This window comes from Paramisgurnus dabryanus, chromosome 20 (assembly GCF_030506205.2).
Source record: "Paramisgurnus dabryanus chromosome 20, PD_genome_1.1, whole genome shotgun sequence".
Lineage (NCBI taxonomy): Eukaryota > Metazoa > Chordata > Actinopteri > Cypriniformes > Cobitidae > Paramisgurnus > Paramisgurnus dabryanus.
Genome location: NC_133356.1, coordinates 5,753,662 through 5,781,527, shown reverse-complemented (window position 1 = coordinate 5,781,527; position 27,866 = coordinate 5,753,662). Strand labels below are relative to the sequence as shown.

Below are 27,866 nucleotides of genomic sequence, written 5' to 3'. Positions count from 1 at the left end.
GCATTGGATTTGGTATCTTACACACCCAACTTAGAAACTGAAAAAAACATATGATGAAAAAATTACTTACATGCCACCAAAACACTCTTTTATCTATAACTTTTATCTATAATAAATACATTATACATTTCCATAAATTTGCGGGAGGCCGTCTTTTGGCAGCGTGAAAACAACACTGTAAAAACAACTCGCTCAACCCTGCAATAATGTAAACAGTCCGTGTTACAACTAACCTCGCGCACCCCAATACTCATGACGGTTTTTGTGACGCCGCCACACTAATTCGAACACACCTCTTCTGTCTTGTCCACCAACCAAACATACCGTTCTATATTTAAAGAATAATCATGTGATTTTTACAAATCAAAGCAAAGCCCATTACAGTACTGTGATATATATATATATATATATATATATATATATATATATATATATATATATATATATATATATATATATATATATATATATATATTTATTTTACGAATTTGCCTGATATACCACCTCACCCGAGTGTATAACACGTTTTGCGATATATGGGAGAATTACTTTGTTTCCACTGGACGTATATTCAATTTGCGCAATTTGAAGGGTATTTGAAATGCAGCTACTGTTGACATCCTACATGAAGCAGATGTATTTCTGCCCTTATTGTGTCCACAAGCAGCATCATCACATCTCAGGCTCTGGTTTCTATCACTCGGCGTAGGATGTTTAATAGAGCGTTCACTTGTGTACATATGGAGAGGTTTAAATGCTCTGCAGTGCTGCCTGTTATTTGATTAGGATTGATTTCAACGATCGGGGATGCGGTTCAGAACGAGAGATGAGCTGGCAAAATCTGATCCTTCTTTCCTGTTTTTTATTTTTTTCTCAGTGCTGCTTTTGCAGTTTAACTTATTTTTCTTTCACAATTTCTCTCTCACTTTCTCTCCTCATGGCATTCATGTTTTTCTCTATCCCATAACTGCCTCTATAAATTAAGTTCACCGCGAGTGACACCAATTCAAGTCAAGCATCCGCAAAAAGACATTTATTGCTTAATGCCTGTCAAGCCTGCTTAAATCTGGACGGCTGTGTACTCTTCAGCATTAAAGCCGGTGTTATTGCTACTGTAAGCGTATTTAATGTTCATTGCTGTTTTTTTATGTGTGAGTATTTTAAATCAGTCAAGATTGATCGCTACGTACAGAAGCTTAACACTTTCGGCTTATCTCTACACAGTCTCCTACTCTAAACCCTTTTCCTCACAATTCAATTTGGTGTGCTTTATTGGCATGACAGAATCCGTACCTTTGTATTGGCAAATCATTGCGGTAAAATATGATGTACAGACATTATTGAAACATAAATAATAGCAGATAGGGGTGGTGCGGTCAATAGCATGGCTTGTTTTATAACAATTATCGCTGATTGTACATTATCATGCTTGATACATGGCTTCTTACTGGATAATTATGATCCTCGACCTCAAAACCACTCATAAGTAGCATGGTTATATTTGTAGCGATAGCCAACAATACATTATATTGGTCAAAATCATAGATTTTTTTGCCAAAAAATCATTAGGACATTAAGTAAACATCATGTTCCATTAGATATATTTTATACATTTCCTACTGTAAATATATATAAAAAAAATGTATCATTAATATGTGATGCTAAGGACTTCATTTGGACAACTTCAAGGCGATTTTCTTAATATTTAGATTTTTTGCCATCCTCAAATTTTACATTTTCAAATAGTTGTATCTTGGCCAAACATTCAGCTTTTAGAAGATGTATAAATCTCAATTGCAAAAAATTTGCCTTATCAGCTGTTTTTTGGTCCAGGGTCGCAAATATTGATTTGAGTTGAAATTATTATATTTCAGGTATGTGAGAAGACAAAGTGATACATAAAGTTACAACGAAACAACAAAATAAAATAAACATTTAAATTAAATTCTGAAATGAGACGGGTAACCTGAACAATCGGCTTCATGTAGAAACTAAATTAACAGGTTTAAAAAAATTAAAGGCAGGTCTATAGCTAGTATAGTCGTTGTTTAAAGGTTTACTCCATTTAAAAAAAAAAATCTGGATAATTTACCACCCATGCCATCCAAAATGTTTATGTCTTTATTTGTTTTGAGGAAACATTTTAGACAATTTGCGTTGATGATGTGAGGTCGCTCTGGCGCATCACACGGCTGTTTGAAGACGAGAAGTTGTGGTTTAAAAGTGCATATTTTTTAGAAAAATCCTGGAATGTTTTCCTCAAAAAAAAAAAAAAAAAAAAAAAAAAAAATATATATATATATATATATATATATATATATATATATATATATATATACAGTGGGGAACCTTCAGGGCCTTCTACGCCTTCAGAGAAGGCCTAAAAAAAATTAATAAAAAGATTTTTTATAATAATAATACAAATAAATAATATAGTATTCAATAAAAAATATGTTTTTACATTTTAAAATATTTATTTAATTCAATTAAATACAATACATGTAATATATTTTCTCTCATCTATGTTCTAACGTTAAGCTTACTGTCAGGTTCATGTCATGAATACATCTAATCCAATCAGAATCGTCTGTCTCTATTAAGGCCCGGTTATCTGGCTCTTTCATTGGTTAGGACTTCATGAATCCCAGGGAAGGCCAAGCTATGTGTTTTGGTGTGGAGAGTGACGGGCAAATCGACCAATCACGTTTTGATTTCAAGGGGGCGGGTAAAAAACAAAACATTGTAAGCCTTCATGAAGTCCTAAGCATGCAACAAACTGGATGCGAGCAGCCGTAAAACACCAAAGACGAAGATCATAGACCTTTAATATTAATACAGTCTAGTGGCCCGAATCTCTGCGGTGAGAGTTGTTGAGGTAAATGGCGGAAAACGTGATTGACGTTGTGGTTAGCTTGATAGGGCTGAGGTAAAAATGTGTGCCTCGGATTCGTGTCAGGGATAATATTAGCCGCATCGGTTCTCGGGTAGTTTAAAATGAATGTGTTTTTGCGGAACAAATCCAAGTAGACCCAAACTATTTTGCGTGTATGCATCAAGTCCTTTTCCAACCCCTACTCTGTTTGCCAAGAGCGCTTACGACATTGTGTGGCTGGCGGTAGGCAAATTTCCTTCGAGACAGACCTGTCTATAAATTTTAACTCTTTCCCCGCCATTGACGAGTTATCTCGGCAATCTGCAATACCGCTATTATCCACCAGGTGGCGCTCTTCCGCAACTTATAAAACCCGGAAGTCTTGCCCTAGGGCAAACAGCTGTATGTCCGTGTATGTTTTAAAGATCGCTCTGCATCTGATCTCTATCAGAAGTCCTTCACAAAAATTTAATTCAGCTTTTTGCCCAAAATTTTGTGTTTTTGATGAAACCTACACATATTTGAGAGGTGATAAAAACAGAACACATGAAGGTAGGATGAAACTGATTGTTTTGTTTGAAAGCAGAGGGTCTGTTCTTTTATTTCATATATTGTATGTTTATATATTTAAAAAGGAGCATTTTCTGGAAGGCATTAAACTTTTGTGAAAATCATGAAAAATGCAAGCGGCGAAAGAGTTAAATGCACATTTTAACGGTTACCTTTGTGTTGTCGTCAGATTAAAAAGGAAAATACATGGAGCAGCGGGTTTGCAGACTCTGTACTTGTCGGTGCCGTTTACATTCGGGTTCAAAAAATTTGCCATTGGGTTGGGTCTAATTTTTTCTGGTTTGTCTCGGGTTGGGTCTAATTTTTTCTGGTTTGTCTCGGGTTGGATCAAATTTTTTCTGGTTTGTCTCAGGTTGGGTTCTTTCCTTAACAAAAAAAAATTCACATTTTCGGGTCAGTTTGGGTCAGGTACATTTCTTTGGAATCTATAATGCTGCGTTCACACCAGCCGCGGTAGAGGCGTCAAGTGCGAGTGATTTCAATGTTAAGTCAATGTGAAGATGCTCGTCTGGAGGTCTTGCGGACGAATGAGGGGTTTAGCGCGGCGTGGTAGACGCGATTCCGCTTCATTTGTGCATGAAAGCCGCGAATTGAGCGTTGCCGCGGGAAACACGTTTGTTGAAAAATTTAAACTTTGGTGGAAAAAAGCGCCGCGTTAACCAAACAGGAGCTTGCTCTAGTAGTGACCTGATTACAGAAAGCGAGCGAAGTCGCAGAAGCCTCTCCCATGACACGAATATCCGCGTGATTGTCTCCATGACTAGAATTTCATGCGCGGCTTTCATGCGCAAATGAAGCGAGTACACTCAAAATGTTCAAGCAGCAAACTAGCGGTAAATGTGATTTTGACGCCTCAAACGCGGCTGGTGTGAACCCACAGTAAGACCTCTAGTAGCCTAACAACTACCCATGTTTACTTTTAAATAGAATATGTCAAGAAGTCTCTATCGTGCTCTTTCTCTCATTTCACACAGAGATTCCAGAAAATACATGAGTAATGTGTCCGGGGATCATACGATTTTGGCTCATTTCTGGAATCTGTGCGTGCGTTCACACCGATGGGCAACCTTCTGATCTCTCTGATGAAGCCAATACGGAAGTGATTTAAACTGCAATTCATCAACTGGCCACTAGAGGCAGGTTCCAAAAGGGAGTCAATTCCCATAGACCTCCATGTTAAAATGGCCAACTTTACCCATGTTCGGATATCCGCGAGTGATGCGCGGTGATGCACGGCCAAGATGGCGACAGAAGACACCGCCTACTTTAAAGGAACAGTATGTAAGAAATTGATATCAATTAATCATAAAATGGCCCTGATATGTCTATAGACATTAAGAAATCATTTTCATTTCAAATACTTATATCACTGACAACAGTGGTCTGGCCATGATATTGTCCTTTAAAAAGTGGAGTTGCAGCCCTCAACTGATGTTTATGTTGTCATTTTGTGTATTGGCCACCAGTTGTGTGATTGCAGTACCAGTTTTAGCCACAAGTTTTGTGATTGCAATACCAGTTTTGGCCACAATCCTACATACTGTTCCTTTAAGCTTCAAAAACGATTTTCAGAAACCTATGGGTGATGTCACGGACACTACGTCCATCTTTTTTACAGTCTATGGTTCACACACATATGTGACCAGTCACGGAAAGTAGGGACACAAGTCGGATCTGGGCATTTTGAGTTATTCACGGATTCTGAAAGTGCAGTTTCTAAGCTTTCCAACGATGTGTAACACATGGAAATCTGATAAGATTTGGAGAAGTTGTGGCCATTTGAATATAGGAACTCAGAAATACTCAAACCGAGAAAATCGAGACGAAAGGGACTCTTCTTTTCAGCTGGGGGAGACAATTGGGCTCATTTACATCTCATTTAGCTAAGCCATGCCCCCTGTAAAACCCTTTTTGAGATGTTCTAGCATCATATGTAGTATTTTATGACCAAATGACAACCCGCAAAAATAAACATGGCTCTTTTACCTTTGTGGGGATCACAAGTCGAATCCAGTCTGTTTCAGATTATCCAATGACCATATTTGTCCACAAATGCGTATAATCCGTGAAATATAGATTGTTTACATCAGATTTCGCATGAATGTCTGGTAATACAATATAATATATAATCTGAAGACTATTTAAATCGTAACATGTAAGGGTATATGAGCTTACACTCCGTTAAACACATGAACCCGCCTTCAAAGTTTGTATTTAAAATAGGGAAGTAGTGACATGTTACCAATGGCTCGCTCGTTCCTCCATCAGCCAATGACTTCATGGAAAATATTGATAGACAAAACATGTAGCCAATTATATGAAGAATACAGCGATATCTGTGTAACGTCTGTGTGTCTGGACTCATGCTGCGCTGCAAGAACTGACATAGAGATGACGTCAAAGTACCGCGAGAGCGAGTCGAAATTAAACTACTGCGTAAGATTTCTTGAAGAGCTCTTGCGGTACTTTGACGTACGGCGCCGCATAAAGTCAGTGACGCGGCTGACGTACGATGCGGCTGACTGTTATTTGTTCCGCCCCAGCTTCTTGTATTTTTCTTTTGTTTTGTGCGCCCGAGCTTTACAGTCTGGGGAGACGCACGCTATAAGATAAAAAAAAAAAAAAAAAACTTAGCAAACATATCTGAGGAACAGGGCACTACAGTCACGTGAAAACTGTATTTTCGATGCATCAACACAATCTTACTGACCCACTGATGTCACATGGACTACTTTGATGATGTTTTATTACCTTTCTGGACATGGAAACCATACATAGATTTTCAATGAAGGGGATAGAAAGCTCTCGGACGAAATCTAACGATAAAACATCTTAAACTGTGTTCCGAAGATGAACGGAGGTCTTCCGAGTTTAGAACGACATAAGGGTGAGTCATTAATTACATTATTTTCATTTTTGGGCGAACTATCCTTATTTAGTAGTCACGCTGTTCCCTTTGGGGGCGGAGGCGAAAACAAAAGCTTATACACTATGTAAATATACACACAGACAATGACGCCCCCCGCTGCACGCTAGAATCTCCGGAAAAACAAGCCTATTTTAACCGCAAAATGTACGCTTTTAAATATACAAAAACTGCTATCTCAAACATGGAGAGGCTTCTTCGTGATCTCAACTAACAGATTCTGCAATAAAACGAAAATCACAAATTTTGAAAAAAAAACTTTGTTTCTCATTTTCTCGAAACTTGTGCTGCCGACTTGTGCCCCTGGTTTCCGTGACGGGTCACATATACTAAAGATCCTACACGTGCCATTAGGGTGTTACGACATTGTTTCTGTCTTTTCTTAACAAATAATGCCTTCCAAGACTGATCCCAGCAATTAGGTCCTCATCACGAGATTCATCCCGCGATCAATCGCAGGACGTGTTTGCGTTCAAATAGAAGAAATTCTACCAATTCTGTGGCAGTTTTCTGGTATCCATTCTCTGCGTGAAAGGATTTGGACAGTCATATCCGATCTGAATTTTTTAGTGCAGACAGATAAAGACTGTCACCGTACAGTTAACTGAGACTCATGGGAAATCTCTCCCAGGAGCAGACAGCTGCAGAAAGGAGCGTTTGAAGAAAGGCATATAGAGAGAGTTGGCATAGTGTTTTGGGATCTGTGGTTTGGTTGTACGTGCTGATGTGTGGCAGCTGTTGATGTTAGGAAGGGCAGTCTCGTCTACTTCATTAGTTCATCTGCAACAAGACCGATTACTTCATCCTCTCATGCAGTTTCTGTAGCTGCGTCCCTCTCTTCTCGCATCACGCCCTCAAAATCTCCTCTTCGTCGCCAGCGCTCTTCTCTTTGCATCACTGAGACTTTTGAAAGTTTCTGCTCTGCTGTGACTTTCTGTTGCCGTAAGAGAGCCTTGTGCGACCGCTGTAATGATAGCCTATCCAACGCCATCTGTCTTACATCTGCCAGTGGCGGCCCTTAGAGAGGCATGATGAATCAACACAATGTTGAGTTTTGGGCTACTGAGAAAACAAACATTACTTTTAGATTGTCACATCAAAACATAAAGCAAGAAACCCTACATGCATCTTAAAGTTTTTCCTGGAAAAGCTGTTGCAGTGCAAAATGTGTTGGCATTAATGAGTTAATCACAGAGTACAGAAGTGGCAGTTCACTTTTTCAGCACTCTTGCTTTTTCTCCATTTTAGCAAAATATGTAGCACGGGTATATTTTTAACAATAGCCAACAAAACTTTTATCACTATTATAATTTTATATGCCAAAAATCATTAGGATATTAAGTAAAAGATAATTTTCCATGAAGATATTTTGTAAATTTCCTACCGTTATTATATGAACAATGTATTTAACATTAGTAATATATTGCTAAACTCTTAATTTGGACAACTTTACCTCTTCACCCACCATTGACGAGTTATCCTGTCAATTAAAGGATTTGTCCATTTCATTCAGATAATTTACTCACCACAATGTCATCCAAAATGTTGATGTCTTTCTTTGTTCAGTCGAGAAGAAATTATGTTTTTCGAGGAAAACATTCCAGGATTTTTCTCATTTTAACGGACTTTAATGGACCCCAACACTTAACAGTTTTAATGCAGTTTAAAATTGCAGTTTCACAGGACTCTAAATGATCCCAAACGAGGCATAAGGGTCTTATCTAGGGAAACGATTGTCATTTTTGGCAAGAAAAAAATGCACTTTTAAGCCAAAACTTCTCGTCTTCCTCCGGTCGTGTGACGCGTGACCTCACGTAATACGTCATCACATCAAGAGGTCAAGGATGACGTATGCAAAACTACGCCTCAGTGTTTACAAGTGTGGAGAAAGAGGACCGTTTAGAAGTTGTTGTATGTCGAATGATACTAATTAATGTCTTTGTGTCAGTTTATTGTTTAAAATGATCTGCAAATTTGTGTTTCACATATGTAACATGTGACCTTTCGACGTCATTACGCAATTAGGTGAGGTCGCGCTGGCACGTCACACAGCCGAGGAAGAAGAGAAGTTGTGGTTTAAAAGTGCATATTTTTTTTCGATTCACTAGATAAGACCCTTATGCCTCGTTTGGGATCATTTAGAGTCCTTTGAAACGGCATTAAAATGGTTAAGTGTTGGGGTCCATTAAAGTTCATTAAAATAAAAAAAATCCTGGAATGTTTTCCTAAAAAAATAATTTCGTCTTGACTGAACAAAGAAAGACATCAACAGTTTGGATGACATGATGGTAAGTAAATTATCTGTTTGTTTTTTTTAAAGAAAATTGACTAATCCTTTAAAAAAATGCTGCCATGCCAATGACGAGTTTTTACGACAATCCATATTTCCACTATTATGTGGCGCTCTTACCCAACTTATAAAACACTGAAGCATCCACTGATCCAAAAACAGTAAAAACTCTGTGTATGTTTTGATCATCGCTCTGAATCTGATCTCTTACAAAAGTTCCTTTAAAAAAGTGCAATTATCTCAGCTTTTTGCTCAAGACTTGGTATTTCGGGTATAAACCTACCCATATTTGAGAGGTGATAAAAAGAGAACAAATAAAAATAATATAAAACATTTTTTTTGTGTGAAAGCAGAGGGTCTGTTCTTTCATTTGATATAGCTTGTGTTTATATATTTAAAGAAAAACATTTTCTGGAAGGCATGAAACCGTCTATACGGTACTGTATATTATACATTTCTCTTTAACTCTTTCGCTGCCATTGACGAGATATCTCGTTTTTTGCAAAAACGATATATCTCGTCAATCAAGAGAAAACGTTTCCCTGCCAATGACGAGTATTTCTGGCTTTCCGCAACTTTTTAAAACCGGAAGTATTTCCCTATGGCAAGCGGCTGCATGTCCGTGTCTGTTTTAAAGATCGCTCTGAATGGGATCTCTATGAAAAGTCCGTCACAAAAATGGAAATATCTCTGCTTTTTGCTCAAAATGTGTTTTTTTTGCAGAAACCTACCCATATTAAAAAGCTTTTTTTTTGTTTGAAAGCAGAGGGTCTGTTCTTTCATTTGGTATATTGTATGTTTATATATTTAAAAACAAAATTTTCTGGAAGGCATTAAACATTTATGAAAATCATGAAAAACACTGGCGCTGGCTGGCAACTTTTTTTAAAAACGCTGGCGGTGAAAGAGTTAAGAGAAGAAAAATTGGATATTTAACTATTGCTACAATTAATTTGTTTCAGTTTAAATGACTTTTGATTTGTGTTCCTAAATATCTCTTGTACAACTTCATAAAAAATACTGTCAATCTGTTTTGATCTCCTCCTTTGTGTCCTTAGCTTCAGTAGGGGAGGTTACTCCCAGCGGAGACACAATTCTGCCATCACTGCGTTAAATTCTCACTCACTACACCTGATAAATGAATAGAGCTCCCAAATCCACAGGCAAATAGACCTGAATAAACACAAAGCCTGCCGTTTACACAGAGCCGTGTAATTCCATAATCCCTTTCCCGTACGTTCTAACCTTTCCTCTACCCGAGCGTTGCCAACTACAATCGCCTGCTCACCCATGTGGCACCTTGTTCAGAGGTGACCCTCGCTATAATGCAAGCAGCTTACTGATGTCCAGAGGTTGAGAGGTGTAAGAGATTACAACGGCTTTAGTTTGAGATTTTCACTTGACCTTAGACACTCGATGCAAAGATTGTGTGAAGGAGTCAAAAGAATGATTGAATAGATAAGAATGTCATTATGGACAAATTCTGACCGCTGTACAGTAAGGTCAGACACATTGTATACAGCTCTGTGATATCTACACATTTTTGTAGTGTTTCATAAGCATGAAACTTTTACAGGATATATGGATCTACAGTATAGATACATAGACAATTTATAGTCCATTTTAATATGCACTGATATAAAAATAAAACTTGATTAATTCATTGTCACCTGTGCTTCCGTCAAATCTCCCTAAATCGCAAACAAACTCACACACTGGTGGCCAAAAGTAACGTCCAACAGTAAACAACTGACATGTTTACGCTTTATTTTATTATTTATTCTTATTAAAAATAAATTTATAATTGTGTATGCATGTTGCACTGGTGTTTATGGAGTATAAACTAAGGTTTACACACAAAACATGTGCAGAACAATAACTACAAACTATTACCACTAAAATCAACAAATGTTGATAACGGATAAAAAAGTATATTTTTGAAGTAGAAACTATATTTAATTTTAACCTTTAAAACTGTAATGTTTACAGGTTCGTAACAAAAACAAAGTTGGTCTTTCAATGCATTGTGAATATATTTCCTTGGTTTAAATATATTTGCAATGCTTTAAAATGTATTAATTTCTGAAAATATATTAAAAAATATACAAATAATGCCCAAAAAATATATTGTTGAAAAATTTATTTTTGTAAACATATGTCATCAAATATAATTTTTTGACATTTTTTGTATATTTTGAAAAATATATTTAAAAATATATTATTTTGCCATATGGGTTCCTGTCTAATTTGGCATTTCTTTTAAAAAAGTATCTACTTTTATTTTATTTTAAACCTTAAAGTTTAGCTATTTGTCCATACTTCTCATATTTTGATGGTTTAATCTAACCCGAGGGGGCATTACCCATATGCAAAAATATCTTAAAATGGCCAAAAATATATTTTGAAATATGTTTTAAAAAGAAATATATTTTAAAGCATTTATGTTAACATTGCATGAGAAGAAACTTAGTATGTTACAAACCTCTAAACATAACAGGTTTAAAAAAAATAAAAAATAATCATATTTTCACTTATACATTTTATACTTGTACTGGAAAATATTTTTTTTGCCATATGGCATTCCCTTCCAGAAAAACGTGATTATGCAAATCGCATGATTCAATGCATAATCATCAACCAAAGGCTGCATATTTATGCGGCGGCCCCATTTTTTAAATACGCTGCACTTTTGCCGCATAAATAGCAGATTCTACGCGCAAAATATGCGGGGCTTGCATGATTTCATAATCTCCGCATTTTCGTGGCAAAAAGTCACATATATCTTAGCAGAAAGCTGAAAAATGTTGCATTTACTTCACACAAGCGCAACGTTCCCTGTTGCCATGGAAACGTTATAAAGTGACGTAATTACGCAACGTGAAAATCAACGAACAGCTGCAAACAGTTTTTGCAAGTTCTCGCAGTTTTTGCAAGTTCCCGCAATTTTTCCAAGTTCCCGAAATTTCATTGCATAAAATTGTATAAATATCCCATATATTCCATTGCAGGACTGGTGTGGGTTGTAATATTAGAAATGTATTTGTTGCCCCTGAAATACATTTCGAAATATATGTTAATATATGAATGTTAAAACTAAATATATTTTCAAAAACATATTTAAGTAAGCTTTACTTTCTTCAAAATGTATGTAACATATATTTAAAACATATTTTTGACCAGAGAAATTAATTTTTTCCCATATGGGTAAGCGCAAATAGGCCTATTGTAAAAATTTCTTTCATGACATCACTTTTGATCATTACTGTACATCACAACTCACGAGTCTCTCATTGTCGTCCCCTGCAGGTACGGTGGACCAAAACAGCAGGCAGTGCCTCCGACAAGTTCCAGGAAACGTCCATCTTCAACGAGACCCTACGGATCCCCAACATCCAGAGAGTGCAGGGCGGTCGCTACTACTGCAAAGCTGAGAACGGGGTGGGGGTGGCTGCTATCAAGTCCATTCGCGTAGATGTGCAGTGTAAGTGTTAGGGCCACGATCCTTCCTTTTCCCGATCTGATCCCTCCTGAAGGAGGTGAATCAGTGTGAACTCTCCAGAGCTCCCTCTCTGTCCCAGTGTTGGTTTGTTTGAGTAATGAGAGCACTTGGGCTTGCAATGTGTGTGGGTGGTTATGGATAACAGGAGAGGAAACAATGCTCAATTGAGCTGCCAAGACAAATGAGGAAACGCATTAGCACACCCACCGGTTTTTGGGCAGATTTAATAAACAGTGATGGATAGACATATGGGTTGCACTGGACAGATTTGCCTGGAGAGTTCTGGTGAATGAATTGGATGGATCCTGAGTTAGAGTTAAAGTGATAGTTCAGACAGGGTCACACTCTTTATGTGTGTATGGGAAACCCTGCAATGCTGCCCAGCACCACTGACCCACTGTCCCGTTGAGCCAAGGGTCAGGTCATTGGCTTCATCAAAAGCCCACACAAACCACCCAGAAAAAACTCTCACTCTCTACAATCCATCTCTCTGTCTACAACAAACCTTACTCCTCACAAGCAAACGCTTTTTATGAACAATTTTGGGAGTACTCACACGATGTGTACCCCCAAAGTACGGTTCAGGTGGCTAGTGTGATCACTTCGTATTGCACCAGGATGTGTTACGCTTAAGCATTGCCTGGTACATTTTGCTGAAGTGGTCTCTGGCCTGGTTCGCTTTGATTCAGGATTGGGGCACGGAGTGCAAAAACTTTAGCATTCTGATACCGCAACACAAATACATGCAGCCGTCCGTCACCACATCCCAAAGATCCCACATCATGCATGTACGAATTATAAAGTGTAGTGTAAATGCAGACCAGCAAGGGAGTAGAGAAGGGGGACAATCGCACCCAGGTACGGTTCGATATAATATGATTGCGCTCTTATTCTATCGGATCAACCAAAAAACCTCACTCTTTAGGCCCTGTCCCAAATGGCGCACTTCATGTGGACTTTCGATCTTGTGGCCTTAAATTGCGCATCATGCTCGTTTAGTTTACGAGTCCGTAGGTTGTCCCATCTGTCATTTTTATGCTCCGAAGTGTGCTCATGAGCCCCCCTTTTGCACCCTTGATGTGGTCTTCAATAAAGCCCGCACTGCTACAAGCTCCACACACTTTACCAACCCAGAAGTCCTTGCGAAAGAACAATCAGACCAATCAGACGATGGATGAGAGGAGCTCACACTGATGGGCAACTTCTCTTCCTATTTCCGGCATGACGCTTGAGTCAGTCCCAAAATACGACTCCGGTGCTCCCTTGTGGACTCGCGTCAAGGGTTCCTAACGTCTGCACTACATGATGTCATCAAAGTGTGGACTCTGACTGTACGTTCACACCACCACACACTTGAGCTTCCAAAGCTCAGGCCTCCCGGGCAAGGACTCTTGTCGAAAAGTACGGGGAAGCTTGTTGATGCTTTGGCCACTCTGAAGTCTGTTTTCTCTGAACTAATGTTTTGGTAGGAATGAAAGTTTACATCGTATTTTTCTCCGGAATCAGCCAGCGAAGAACGTCTAGGCTATATTCAGATTGGTTGCTGGGAGTTTGCCGCTGCATGCCACTGAACTGCGTCATAGCTCATTACCATAAAGTTGATATTCTTTCAACTTTCTGATTGATGGTCGATCAAAGTGGCCAAAATGCGATGTTGATGGATTTGACGCTTCTTGCAGCTGAGACAAGCCAGCTTCCATTGTAAATGAGTGACTTCCGGTAACTTTGGAAGCTCAAGTCTGCGGCGATGTGAACGTATAGTGAAGAAGTCCACAAGTCCGGAGTGTGCCTTTTGGGGCACGGCCTTACTTTTCTCATCTCTCTACAATCTACTCCTCTCAATATCACCAAACTTACTTTAACAGAACAATCCAACTTTCTGCCATTTTTTCTGTCTACAGTCACCCTTACACTCTATTAACATCACTTTTTGCAAACAATCAACCCCTCTCTTCATGAACAACCTCAGTCTCTACAAACAAAATCACTGATCAATTTTTCTCTCAATAAACAACCCTTATCTCCGCAATCAACTCTCAATGAGCAACCCCAATCTCACTCAAAATAACCTCATCCTGCACTCAGTGCGCTTTCTTCCTCAAAGCCGTATAAACGTATAACACAAACAGTTCAAAGGAGTTGTTTGGTTTTCATAATACACAATCAGGTGTACGTAGGCAGAGTACTAAAGAGAGATAAAGCAGTATCTATATTAGCATAGCATTAGTGGCTTTTTGGCGTGTTTGATAGTGCTTAAAATCGCAGCTATAAAATCACCCCATCGGCCCCAGAATAACACTTCAGATAAAACTTGTATGTGACTTTAGAAAGGCTTATAGGAGCCTCGTCGGTCCCTGTTGCAACATCTTTCTCAGACACTTGTATGGTTAATTTACTCCCCACAATTCTCACAAACAAGAATCAGTGGGCGTTCTCCTTCTCTCCTCTGTGTTCGACCATCGCACGTCCCCCCCTCCGTCCCTTCGGAGGATGAATGTGTTGTTTCGCAAGGTTCCCCAGGGGCGGATGATAATTGTGTAGCAGGTAAACAGGGCAGGCTGACAGCCGCTCTGAGTGGAAACACTTTTGACGGGTGATGTTTGTTCAATTTTCTCCCACCGGCTCCCTGGATGACTTAAGCACCGCAACACCTGCAATTAGGCTCAGCCGGACCGGAGTGGACCACCCACCACAAACGCACACACGCAACGCCCCTGCCCTCGAAACTAAACCCCGTTATTGAGAGGAGGAAGAAAGCGACTGCGAGCTGTGAGATTTAAAGGTGAGAGGTACAGAAGGTGCATGAGATAAAGACGTAGAGAAGCGGGACTGAGAGGATGTAGGAAAGGCTTGACAATACGACCCCCAAGATGACCTTCTTTTGTTCAGCCAAATAAAAGATCCACGCTGCTTTATACCGGTCCGCCTGCGTTTGCACACGGGCAGCATGACACAAGAGGGATATTTAAAGTTGGTTAGTTAAAATGTGATGACAAATCTCTCTCATTTTCTTCTTTTATCAATTTTCCCTGTTGGTTAACAGCTACGTCTAGGGTCGGTTTTGATGTGCTCAGTAAAAGGACTTTGATATTTGCTGAGCTAAAACTGTTTGCCAGTATGTCAGTGTATTTTATCTATTTAACCTCGTCCTGGCACACGCTACAGAGGGAGACAGATTATGTTAATGTCAAAGAGAAAACAGAAATGTGCAAATTTAGTACATATTATACAATTGACTTGGTGGTGTCCTGTCATTCTGACATGTCCATCATAAGCCATTAGTAATTAGGTTTATGATCATGTCCATCTGACCCCAGCTTACATGTGAGCATAATCTTGTTTTTAAAAACACGTAGCAAAGCACAAAAGAACCGAATGGGTGTTCTCCTCGTTGCATGAGACCACTAACCCTAAGCAGCATAAATTAGTGTTGGTTAAAGCTGCTCTTTTCAGCAGGGTGTTGTTGCAACGGTGCATTAAATTGCACACAGAGGTAGAAGCCAAAAATCATACAAACCTTAGATGTGACAGGTGCTGAGAAAACCCATTAAACACATAAAGACATTTCTCACATACACACAGGTGGGTTTTTGTACGGGCAGGTCAGTCTTTGACCGTGGCACTTTGGCCAGTGAGACAGTGGGTAACTGTGTTCTGGGTTCAGCATGCCTCTACTGTGAGGATGGACTTGGTTCAGAGACCCAGTTCTCACCCTTTTAATTTGGTACAGTAATGTGATCTCATGCTCCAGCTCAGGTAAGAAAGTCACAGTTATTACAAATCATACAAGGCGATGTTTGTAAAGTCTTATTTTTAAAAACTCTGTTCAGTGGGTTTGTTCACTTTATACTTAAGTATACAAAATTTTCACGGACTGAATATTCAGCGTAATGTAGCTGTCATCATTGATGTCATTGTAACATTTGCAGAGCATTTGTAGTTTTCATATTCATTTATTGATTGATCATCTTGCTGACGTTAAAGCAACATAGCCAAAACATTAAAGGCAGTGTAAAGTCATTTCAGAGAATTGTTTCTAAACACATTATAAATGTTAGAAATGTATTGGTGAAACACGTTACAAAGACTGTGAACTACGTAGAACTGAACTACACAGTTTTTCCACATTTCGGTGTTCAGAATTATTTGGGCGGGGCTAAGACGGTGGCTCAATGATGCACTGGAGTCACAGAGCATGGCCCCACCCCTAACACAATCATGAGCATCCATTCAGTTGCACTATTTATACAATAAAAGAGATGGCAGATTTCCTGCGAGTGGGCGTGGTTTCGTCACCAACAGAAGACACGCCCCCAGCGTTTGAGAACAAGTCTTTTGATAACTTATTTGATTTACTTGTTTTTTTTTATCATTTTAATTTGTCTGGGTGGTTTACAAGTTCGCATTAACTCTTTCCCCGCCATTGAAAATGCCTCCTGGCAATGACGAGTATTTCCGGCTTTCCGCAATTCCGCTATTATCCACCAGGTGTATCGCCCTAGGGGAAAACAGCTGTATGTTTGTGTAAGTTTTGAGGATCGCTCTGAATCTCTAACAAAAGTTACATGTTAAACATTTGTTGTCTAAGTTAAGGTTACAACTGGGGTTTTACTTTCGAAATAGTGCTTGTTTTTTCAGTCAGGAAAGAGAAAGTTGGTGGAAGCTACCTTCTTACCAGTCTAAGATTATGGAGATGTTTTTATAGAAATACCACTAAGGCTCTTTTACAATCATTGGACTCTGTTTATCATTCTGCTTTAAGATTTATAACTTGTACCAATCATTATACTCATCACTATGCATTGTATGAAATGGTTGGCCTTCGCTTCACTTGAGAAGATACAAGCATTTGCTTATATTTGTGTATAAGGCCATAGTTTGCCAGCTTCTTCTTTACATGAATAGTCTACTAACTGTCAGTAGTCAAGGGTATAATTTGCATTCAAGTAAATATTTTCGTTTAAATGTTCCTTTAATGAAGACAGAGTTTGGAAAAACTGCTTTTATCTGCTTGGATCATCTGCTTGGAATGAGATCCAAAGATCATTGAAATTGAGTGTATTTATCTCTATGAATGAGTTTAAGCTGTATCTTAACCGAACATTCCAAACTGTCTGCACTTGTTCTTAATCTTATTTATTGTTGGGATTATTGTTCTATGTACTAAATTTGTTTTTATGTTGTCTATTGTGTGCTGCTACCTTGGCCAGGGCTCACTTGTAAATGAGATATTTATCTCAATGTGATTTTATTCCCTGGTTAAATAAAGGTAAATAATAAAAAGTCCTTCACAAAAATTTTATTATCTCAGCTTTTTGCTCAAAATTTTGTGTTTTTGAAGAAACCTACCCATATTTGAGAGGTGATAAAAAGAGAATGAACTTTTAGTTTGAAAGCAGAGGGTCTTTTCTTTCATTTGATATATTGTATTTTTATGTATTTTAAGAAGAGCATTTTCTGGAAGGTATTTAACTTTTGTGAAAATCATGAAAAATGCTGGCTAACATTTTTGTTTTAAACGCTAGCGGGGAAAGAGTTAACATGTAATCGATAGGGAATGAGCATATTTATAAAGCATATTTATGGCATGCATATTTATTTAGCACATATGGCGTGCTGTCCGAGAGTAGGGCTCCAAGCTCTGAATTTAAAGGAGTACCCCCTTCTTTAACTGGGATAGATGTACTGGCTAAAGGGCGATTTATAGTCATGCGTAGGACCTCACAAAAAATTGAACAGCGCGTCAGATCTACGCGGACCGCAAGTGCTGTGATTGGTCCACCAGAACCCCTCCCGTCAGGTAAAAAAACTGCGTCATAGGTATTTCCGTTTGTGACGGTGAAAACAAAGATGAGCCAAGTTGAGGAGTGATTTAACTCAAACTGCAACAAAAGTCGCTTTTTATTTACTTCCATCATTGCTGGTCTTCTCAAATTATACACAACAAGTTGCTATTTATTCTTCGTTTGTGGGTTAACTTGCCAAGCTTCTTCTTCTCTGACGGTCGCGCTGCTACTGTGGTTACACGCGTGGATACTGCCTACCAGGGGTTTGCGGGTGTGTTTGCACGTCGACGCGGAGGACGACGCAAAAGTATAAATGAAAACCGTCGCGGAACCTACGCCGTCGCGGCTACGCCGTAGGACCTACGCACGACTATAATGAGCCCTTAAGAGTGAGGTGATGGGGTGGAGGAGGGATGGTGCAAAAACTGTCTTGGGACAGAGGTGAGGGAAACATGTTTATGCTGATTGGTTGGATCACATGACCATGCTCCTCCCGAACTTAGTTAAATAAACTTCATTTAATAACAATTTTTTTGTGGTGTGACAAACTGAGAACATGTCAGACTTTACACAGACTTTAAACATTACTAATCTTTGGATGCCTCACACTCCAAACGATCAGCCGCAGATCGGTATCGGCCGATAACGGCATTGAATGACTCGATCGGTACTCAGGAACCGATTTTTACGCAGTGCGGGTATTTTTACAACCCGTTGCTCATGTGCGACATTCAAATTTGGATTTCTCTCTTTGCCTTTACAGAAATATGTGTATTTACTATGAGGGCACACTCCGGTCCTAACAGTGCGATGCGGCTTCACATTCCTATCAAACAGCGTATACACTACACAGTCTCACCCCATGTCGTCAATATTTGACGACACTTGACCATTCGTCATATGTTGACGCGAAGGGTATACCTTTAGCATCATTTTTTTGACGAACTGGGGACTTCAATACTATTACGTCCGTTGCATTCTCTTTCCTATTTTCTTACCATTTTCGCGTCGGTTTAGGGTTAGATTACGCAAAATTAAACAGTGTACGCGAAATTAAACAGTTGTCACCTGGCGTTGGGGTTAGAGTTAGGTACGCGAAATTAAACAGTTGTCACCTGGCGTTGGGGTTAGAGTTAGGTTTGGGTAGGGATGTCATTATGTAAATCTAACCCTAAACCGACGCGAAAATGGTAAGAAAATAGGAAAGAGAATGCAACGGACGTAATAGTATTGAAGTCCCCAGTTCGTCAAAAAATGACGCGAAAGGTATACCCTCCGCGTCAACATATTGACGCATGGTCAAGTGTCGTCAAATATTGACGCCATGGGGTGAGACTGGGTTGCTTTCACAGACAATAGGCTTTATGCCCAGCTGCACTACTTCCTGAACTTCAGCCAGCTCCTTGTTCCTGTCTGCCATTATTGGACAAACTGATTAATCCAGGTGTGTCTGATTATTGTTGTTGTGACTACTGAGGTCAGGCACACCTGGATTAATCAGTTTGTCCAATAATGGAAGACAGGAAACAAGGAGCTGGCTTAAGTTCAGGAAGTAGTGCAGCTGGGCATAAAGCCTATTGCATCTTCATGGCGAAACAACATTATTTGCATGCGTTTTAAAGTTTTTACAGTTTAAACTTTCATTTTCCTAACAGCTGCTCTTGTCCGCGAACACCCGACGCGTGCGCACACAGCACCCTCTTATTCAGCACATATGTACGCAATCTCACTAACATCTTAAAGCTACAGTATACTAATTCATCTCTGAATGAAATCACTCTCTGCTCTCGACTGAAGAACTGTTGTACTTTATACGAATGCGTGTATATTTAATTCAAACAGTAAAGACTGAGAACTGTTTTATTTTCATTACTTTTAACAGACATAAACCTTTTTAAATGCATATTAAATTGTCCTTTGCAGAATAAATATTTGTTGTGCTTATTATTTGATTATCTATTAAAACAATTATATAGGCTACCGAATTACTGCAAGTAATATAACAAAGCCAACATCTGTGGTATAACTTTTTCTAGAAAAAATGTTAACAGTTACAGTCATCAAAGAGCTTGCATATTAGCTTGAAGAATCGGTACCAGCATTGGTATCGGCCGATCACGAAAACAACTAATCGGTAATCTGTATCGACTGCAAAAATCCTGATCGCAGCATCCCTACTCACAAGTACTTCTGTTTCCTCTGGACGAGACAATCTTTACAAATAATTTTATTTTTATTATTGCATTGAAAGTTTTAAAGGTATTATACAAGCACAGAAATGAATTACTTGTATCATTTTGTATGCTCTCTTCAGTTCTCCTAATTGCCACTTTCAAAACTGTTAGCAGCAAAGCCTGCTGGGATTATGCACCGAAGAGGGCCGACTGCATGAATGATGTTTGTGTTGAGGGTTTGCTGAAGTATTGATAGTGTGTGTGTGTGTGTGTATGTATCTTTGATTTTTCCTCATATTTTTTTGTACAGTTGGTTGGATTGAAACAAGCTTTGTAAAACCAGATTCTGTATAATTTGGTGGATAATTTGGAAGATTTTGGTGAGAAATGTTTAATATACAGTACTGTGCAAAAGTAAAAAAAAAGATTTGTTGTTTTTGTAATGGTTTTTCTCAAGTTACAGATCATTAGGGCATGAAACTTTATTTTTCACTAGGAATAATGTTCCCTATGTAAGTGTGTATTTGTGTAATTCAGTTATTGGAATCTACTTGGCTTTTGCTTGTATGTGGACAGTTGATAGTGTGAGCGTTGGCCTCCAGCCTCAGCCTGTCTGTGCATGCCAGAATCTGGCGTCATAATACAGTCCACAAAAGCCTCTTGTGCTGAAGACATCGCAAGATCACGAGAGGAGAATAAAAATGAACTCCTGACTTGCACATTTAAAGCAGCACTGACACAATACACTCAATCTTAGTGCAGTAATTGGCTAAACAAACGACAAGAATTCCCGCTTTTATCATAGGAGATTTCTGTCTCTCTCATTTAAATACACATGTGTGTGAGTTACATAGTGAGGACATCTCATAGACTTTTTTTATCATACACTGTCAGAATAAAAGGTATCTTTTTTGTCACTGGGGTGGAACCCTTAAAGGGACTTTAAATATGCTCATTTTCCAGCTCCCCTATACTTAAACATTTGATTTTTACCGTTTTGGAGTCCATTCAGCTGATCTCCGGGTCTGGCGGTCCCACTTTTAGCATAGCTTAGCATAATCCATTAAATCTGATTAGACCATTAGCATCGTGCTAAAAAATATACAAAGAGTTTCAATATTTTTCCTATTTAAAAGTTGACTCTTCTGTAGTTACATTGTGTACTAAGACCGGCAGAAAATTAAAAGTTGTAATTTTTTTGTCAAATATGGCTATGAACTATATTCTCATTCTGGCGTAATAATCAAGGACTTTGCTGCCGAAACATAGCTGCAGGAGGCGCAATGATATTACACAGCGCCTGAAAGTAGTCCCCTTGGTAACTTTCAATAGCAGGGGACTACTTTCAGGCGCTGCATAATATAATTGCGCCTCCTGCAGCCATGTTACGGCAGCAAAGTCCTTAATTATTACGCCAGTTTGAGAGTTTAATTTCTAGCCATATCTGACTAGAAAATTGCTAATTTTTTATTTTCCGTCGGTCTTAGTACACTATGTTACCGTATTATAAGCCGCGTTTTTTTCATATCTTGGCTGGTGCTGCGTCTTACAGTCAGGTGCGCCTTGTAAGTAAGTATGAAATAATTTTGACGTTTATGAGGCAAGAGACAACATTACTGTCTACAGCCGCGAGAGTCTGCCATATGCTGCTTCTGTAATTATGTAATTCAGTGGATTCTATAATGTGGAATAACGAGTATGCAAACTTGACGCTAGTTGGCTTGTTCGGTTAATTTAGCCTATTCAACCTTTCAGGTAAGTGAATACATATAGTAACTGATAATAGTACTTTTAACGTACAGACACCTATTCAGCCTGCTGTTCTGTCTGCTATTGTTTAGTTGAATAACTTGCCTTTAGAGATTAAATGTCTGTTCTTCAACTTGGATTTTGTGAAATAATTTTCTAAATAATTGCGACGTTTAGTCCACTGTGACTTATATATGTTATGTCATCTTATTGAGGCATTTTTGAATGATGCAGCTTATACTCCGGTGCGTCTTATAGTCCGAAAAGTACGGCACTACAGAAGAGTCAAGTTATAAATAGGAAAAATATTGAAACACTTTGGGTTTTTTTAGCACAATGCTAATGTTCTAATCAGATTCAATGGATTATGCTAAGCTATGCTAAAAATGGTACCGCCAGACCCAGAGATCAGCTGAATGGATTCCAAAACTGCAAAATCAAATGTTGGAAGCTGGAAAATGTGCTTTTTTTAAAGTGGAATGTCCCTTAAATTATATTTTTTTACATGTGGGTATTGTCAGGATCCGTCTGAAATCATCTGTTTTATTACATCTAGTCTTTGTGTTCGGGGTCCTGGCAGTACCATGTTTTATGTGGGAAATGTGTGGTTTTTGTATTGGTTTATTCTGACCACACATTTCCCAGGTCTCGTCACTTTTTCCCCGATCCCTTACTTGTAATTATTTCCAGGTGTATGTAATTTACTTTCTCCCTATTTAAGAGTCCTTGTGTTTGTTGTCCAGTGCGCGTTCGTCTTGTTACCACTCCTGTCGTGTTTCAGAGTTTTCAGTTGTGAGTATTGAGTATATCTAGTCTAGTTTGTTATTTGTAGTTATGTTGGTTCATGTTTAGTTTTATGTTAGTTAGTGTAGTGTGATCCTGCCTTGTTTTACCCCCTCGTGGGTCTTTGTTTTTCCCCTGTTTTTGTGCAATAAATCCTTATTTATTTACGTCTGCATTTGGGTTCTTTTCTTGTCACATATCCTCACAGGTATGCAACACATTGAGATATCATACAATATTGTACAATGTTATACCCTAAGGGCCAATTTTGTACCTTTTAAATATTAGGGGTACAAAAAATGTAACTGTACCTTTAAAGGCTCACAATGGTACAGTAATGTACCCCAAAAGGTAGAACATTGCATTATGTTTTGTATACCATAAAGTGGTTCGCACACCGGACACGCAGCTCAGTGCCCTGCGGCGCCGCACCGTTCTAAAAAGATTGAACACATTGTTTCAATGAGTGTACGCACACCGGCGGCGACAGGTGGCGCCTCTCCGCGGCATCCGGCTACGACTCAGGAAGTTGCTCAAATCCCTGTCGCGCCATGAGCACCACTTACATAGTTTAACATTAAATAACATCATATTTGTCCCAAATCGTTAACGATTAACATTGGCTGCTAACGTATATTTTGCATTTTGAAGTAGATGCTATCTGACTAAGCTCACGCTATTTAATGTGCACTTCCGGTTCTATGATACCTCAAAATTGTCCTAGACGTGACACTGAGCTGCGCGTCTGGTGTGTGACCCCCTTAAAGGTACAAAACAGAACTTTAGGGTACCATCCCAGTGACAGAAAAGGTATAATTTTAAATCTTTTTTTCTGAAAGTGTAGCAGGGTAATGATATTTGTATTAATATTTTATTAATATGTTAATTAAAAATGTACATCATTAGATTGTTGGATGATTTGCCTGATGCATGAGACTTTGTGACGAGTGTGGTTTTTTAAATTTATCATTTTCCATGTCTATTTTCAACCCTCACAGTCAAACCTGAACACATAGACAGTTCTTTGGTTGAGGTACATTGTGTTTGACCTTTGGTTTGTGAATGTGATGAACTGAGTCACCGGGCTTTCTTTAGACCCAGACGGAAGTGTGTGCGTGAGCCCATGTGTGATTCTCTTAAAGGGCATTTCAGATTGAACTTAAAGCCAATTAATTTATCGTACCGTGTCTGTTTTTGTCATTGTAAAGTCTTTTTTAAAGACTTCATATGAATAATAAAGAGGAATGAGAGGGGAGACGGTGACAACAGTTCTTCGTTCGGGTTCACAGATGAGTTTCGGAGACATCGTGTTACGATCTGACCTGTGATCTTTTTCGTTCCTGACAAATACAGCTATTGTTTGTGCACTCTCTGATTTATATTCTCATCATAACCCCTTTGTTTCTCACATCAGTTCACTTTTTTCTGACTTCTTGGCCCAGGAGCTCCTCACCGAGAGAAGATTAGCATCACATTCCTCTTATCTTGTCAGACAGTCCCGAACAAAGCTTTTTTCTAATTGGCTGATTTGGTTGATGATGGGTCCACCCCTTACCCATTTTTCGTGATGATGTCACCTGAAGGCATGTCCCCTCCTCGTGGTGCTGCCACGCCGCGCCTCGGCTTCCGCCTGCCGGTTGACAGCAGGCTGTGGGATGAAAGAGAATGCTTCACTCCGCATGAAAATTTCATACACCTCTAATAAATATCTCCGGGCGGTCTAGCAGCCACAGTGTCTTGTTCGAATGGGTGCTGTGCACGGATTTTCCTGAGCTTTGGTTCGCGTGTAGGAATTGTGAGCTTTGGATTATCATTAAAATCATTAAGTGTAGAGTATATTTGGATTTACAATGACTTCAGAGTGTCGAAGGCATTCATTTTGGGGGATAAGTGAAATGTTGCGCGTTTTGCTTTGTTATCAGGAGAGTGACTTTATTTATAGTGCATTTGAGAATACTTTAATCCAATCTAATCTTTTTATAGGTTGATTTAAAAAATGCAATGAAAGAATTGTATTTTAGAATATATTGAAATTATTTTTAAAGAGCACCTATTTCATTGCTAAAAACAATGTTATTTTGTGTATTTGTTATAATACAATGTGTTTGCGTGGTATATGGTTAAAAATACATTATTTTCTACATACCGTAGATTTTTGTAGCTCCAGCTTTCACTTTCTTCTTGAAATGCACGGATTTGAAAAGCGTTGTGTCTCTGATTGGCCAGCTAATCTGTATGTTCTGATTGGCCTGAATACTTCTGACGTCAGCCGGAAATGTGACGTTCCTTACCATGTTTAAAAGATTCGCTCACAATGCAATGCTAACAGGAGTTAACTTACAGGCTGTGAGTCAAAGCGGGAGGAATTATGATAATGTTGGTCTTTACTACATCATAAATCCAAGGAAGTAAACTGTTGCCTACAATCCGTGTGCTTGTTGTAGTTCTAGAAAAGAGATTTACGTTGGAGATGATAATTCGTGTCACCGTTTACTTTGGGGTTTGTACCTTTTTATAAATCCTAAAGTTATAAATCGTAAAGTCTACGATAGCATTGCATGGGTTATCATCTCTATTACAATGAACGCAAGGATTGCAGGCAACAGTTTACTTTCACAGCAAGTTGACATGGAGTCGATGCACATTATCATAATTCTACGCACTTCTGATTCACAGCCTGTAAGTAGTCTATGTTTTCATATTTAAAGAATTTAACACTGACTGATTTAAACCACGATTCAAACACGAGTTAGCTTGTCGTTTATATGATCACAAATGCAGACAAGGTTTTATGTTTAAGTATCCTTACCTTACCAATCTGTTACATTCTGCTCAAGCCGCACTGGCAAGGTTGATCGATCAGCTTGGTCATCTGCTTTTCTGGATCAGATATGGGGCACGTATTGATATGGTAGTAAAGATGATATTATATCCTTTGGGAGCTGATCTTCCAAATATGGCAAGGAGCATTACATTTCTGTCACATGCTTGAGGTATTCGGCCAATCACAAACGCACTGGATAGATGACCACCGCGCTTTTTAGAACGATGAGCTTTGTATATATCAACACGTTTCAGAAAGGCGGGGCATAGAGGAGCAACAATAATGTACTGTATGTGGAAAATCATTTTTGTTTTAATAATTTTAATTGTTTTTTGAACCATTAACCCTGTAAACATTATGAGGCTTTTTACAGAAGTATTAGGACAGTTTTATAGCAATGTTGAAGTTTAAAAATCAGTGTTAGATACACATCCTAGGTCGCTAAAGACTAAAAACGTTATAATGATTGGTGACACATTTATGCATTTAAGGGTTAAAATAGCACTAAGCAATAATGTGATAAACCCCACTCACATAGCATGTCGATCCCAGAAATGTTGCATAAAATTGCCATCTCGCACACGTCTCGCAATTGTTTCTGGATTGCTCCCATTATCTCTTTCCTCGTCATTGACGCGTTAACTCATCAATTAAGAGAAAACACTTCCCTGCCAATGATGAGTATTTGCAATACCGCTATTATCCACCAAGTGGCGCTCTTCCGCAACTTATAAAACCCGGAAGTATTGCAATAGGGCAAACCGCTGTATGTCCATGTATGTTTTGAGGATCACTCTGAATCGGATCTCTATCAAAAGTCTATCAAAATTTTTATATATTTTAAGAAATTTTTTTGAAAGGCATTACTGTACATTTTTGTGAAAATCCTGAAAAATGCTAGCGCTGGCTGGCGCTTTTTTCTTAAAAACCCTGGCAGGGGAAAGAGTTAAGTGGACCTTGTAACATTGCAGTAACATTTACGAAACACGTACTGGGTGAACAAAAGGCAGAAACCTTAAGGGATGCCTTAAGCGGTGTGTCGTAGTGAGGACATGTATCATCGCAACAAGAAGTTGCCACAGGGGTTTGAAATGCAGATTAACATTCACGACAAGAAATGTCTGCAAACTGAAATGAAGCAGAGATCGCTGTGGAAAGAAATCCACCAAGTGCACGATTACCAATACAAAACGCGTCTTTATGAGATCTTTATGGTATGTGTGTGAACGCAGAAAATCATTGGCAGTGTGAATGAACCAAAATCAAACGATCCCTGGGCAAATCCCTGTGTATTTTCCGTAATCTGTGTGTAAAATGGGCTATAGAAATATTTGCCCTTTATTTTGTTAACCCGCAGTTCAAAACCTTTCCCTTTTTGCTGTTAAAACATGACAGAGGTGTCGAGCTCGTGAAATCTCATCCCCTCTTTCTCTTTTTCCAGCTCTCTCGCCTCTATCCCACTGTGCTTTTTAAACCTTGTTATTCAGACATTGTCTACAAACCTCCTAACCCACAGAAATCGAATGTGACAAGACCTCTGCATTTCTACTCCTCCTCTGTCTCTATCTCTCTCTCTCTTTCTGAGTACATCTTCAGACCTTGTGCTCTTATGGCATTTAAGGTAACAACAACAGAAACAGGGGTGTGCTTGCTAGTGCTCTTGTGCAGAATGGCATTTAATATACAGATATATGAGTTTAAGTTTCAGATCTGATCAGGCTTTTAAATGATGAAAATGACATGAATTATTCATTAAATCGCTTAGTTTTTTTATTTTAGAAAAAGAAAAGCAAACACAGCCATAATTGAAGAATTAAAATGTTGTCTTTATTTACAAACCCGCAGTTCACTCCTGAAATATTTTTTTTCCTTAAATACAAAAGAAAACAAAATGATTTGGATTTTCAAGCTCTAAATAGGACATTAAACATGGCTCAATGAATTTAAAGGTACCATATTTTATTTTAAGAGATGCATAAATGAGATTAATGCAGTTTACGGTATGGGTGGTATAGGTAAAAGAGATCATCTGTTTTTCTTATACATAAAACAAGAGCTTGGAAATCTCACATCTATGTTACACTGAAGAAGGAAAATAATATCAGGTTGAGTAAATTATGTCAAGTGTTATTTTTGAGCGAGCATTTTTACACCTTAATATCACGGCAAGGTATTTCAATCTTGCAAGACGTATTGGAAATGAGAATATGTTCTTTTGGATCCCACCTGATTCTTTGAATTTTCTCTTTAAAGCGTATTACTGAGGTATCGGTGGCAGATATCAGTCCTCACATCAACTCATTTAGACTCATTGTTATTCAGATGAGAGCTACTCTAAGATCCGAATCAACATCTCCCTCTCTCTGTCCTTCACAGGCCACATGCTCACTGTG

General features: G+C 38.6%; 1 protein-coding gene across 3 annotated transcripts in view; it reads left to right on the top strand.

Annotated features, from left to right (window-relative positions):
- mdga1 (MAM domain containing glycosylphosphatidylinositol anchor 1) overlaps nt 1–27,866 on the top strand; it is a 297,418-nt gene that overhangs the window by 97,858 nt on the left and 171,694 nt on the right. For all 3 annotated transcript variants that reach the window (XM_065296120.2, XM_065296119.2, XM_065296118.2), the window contains exon 4: nt 11,965–12,139. In XM_065296120.2, coding sequence (XP_065152192.1) covers nt 11,965–12,139 — 175 coding nt within the window. The remainder of the gene's footprint in view (nt 1–11,964; nt 12,140–27,866) is intronic.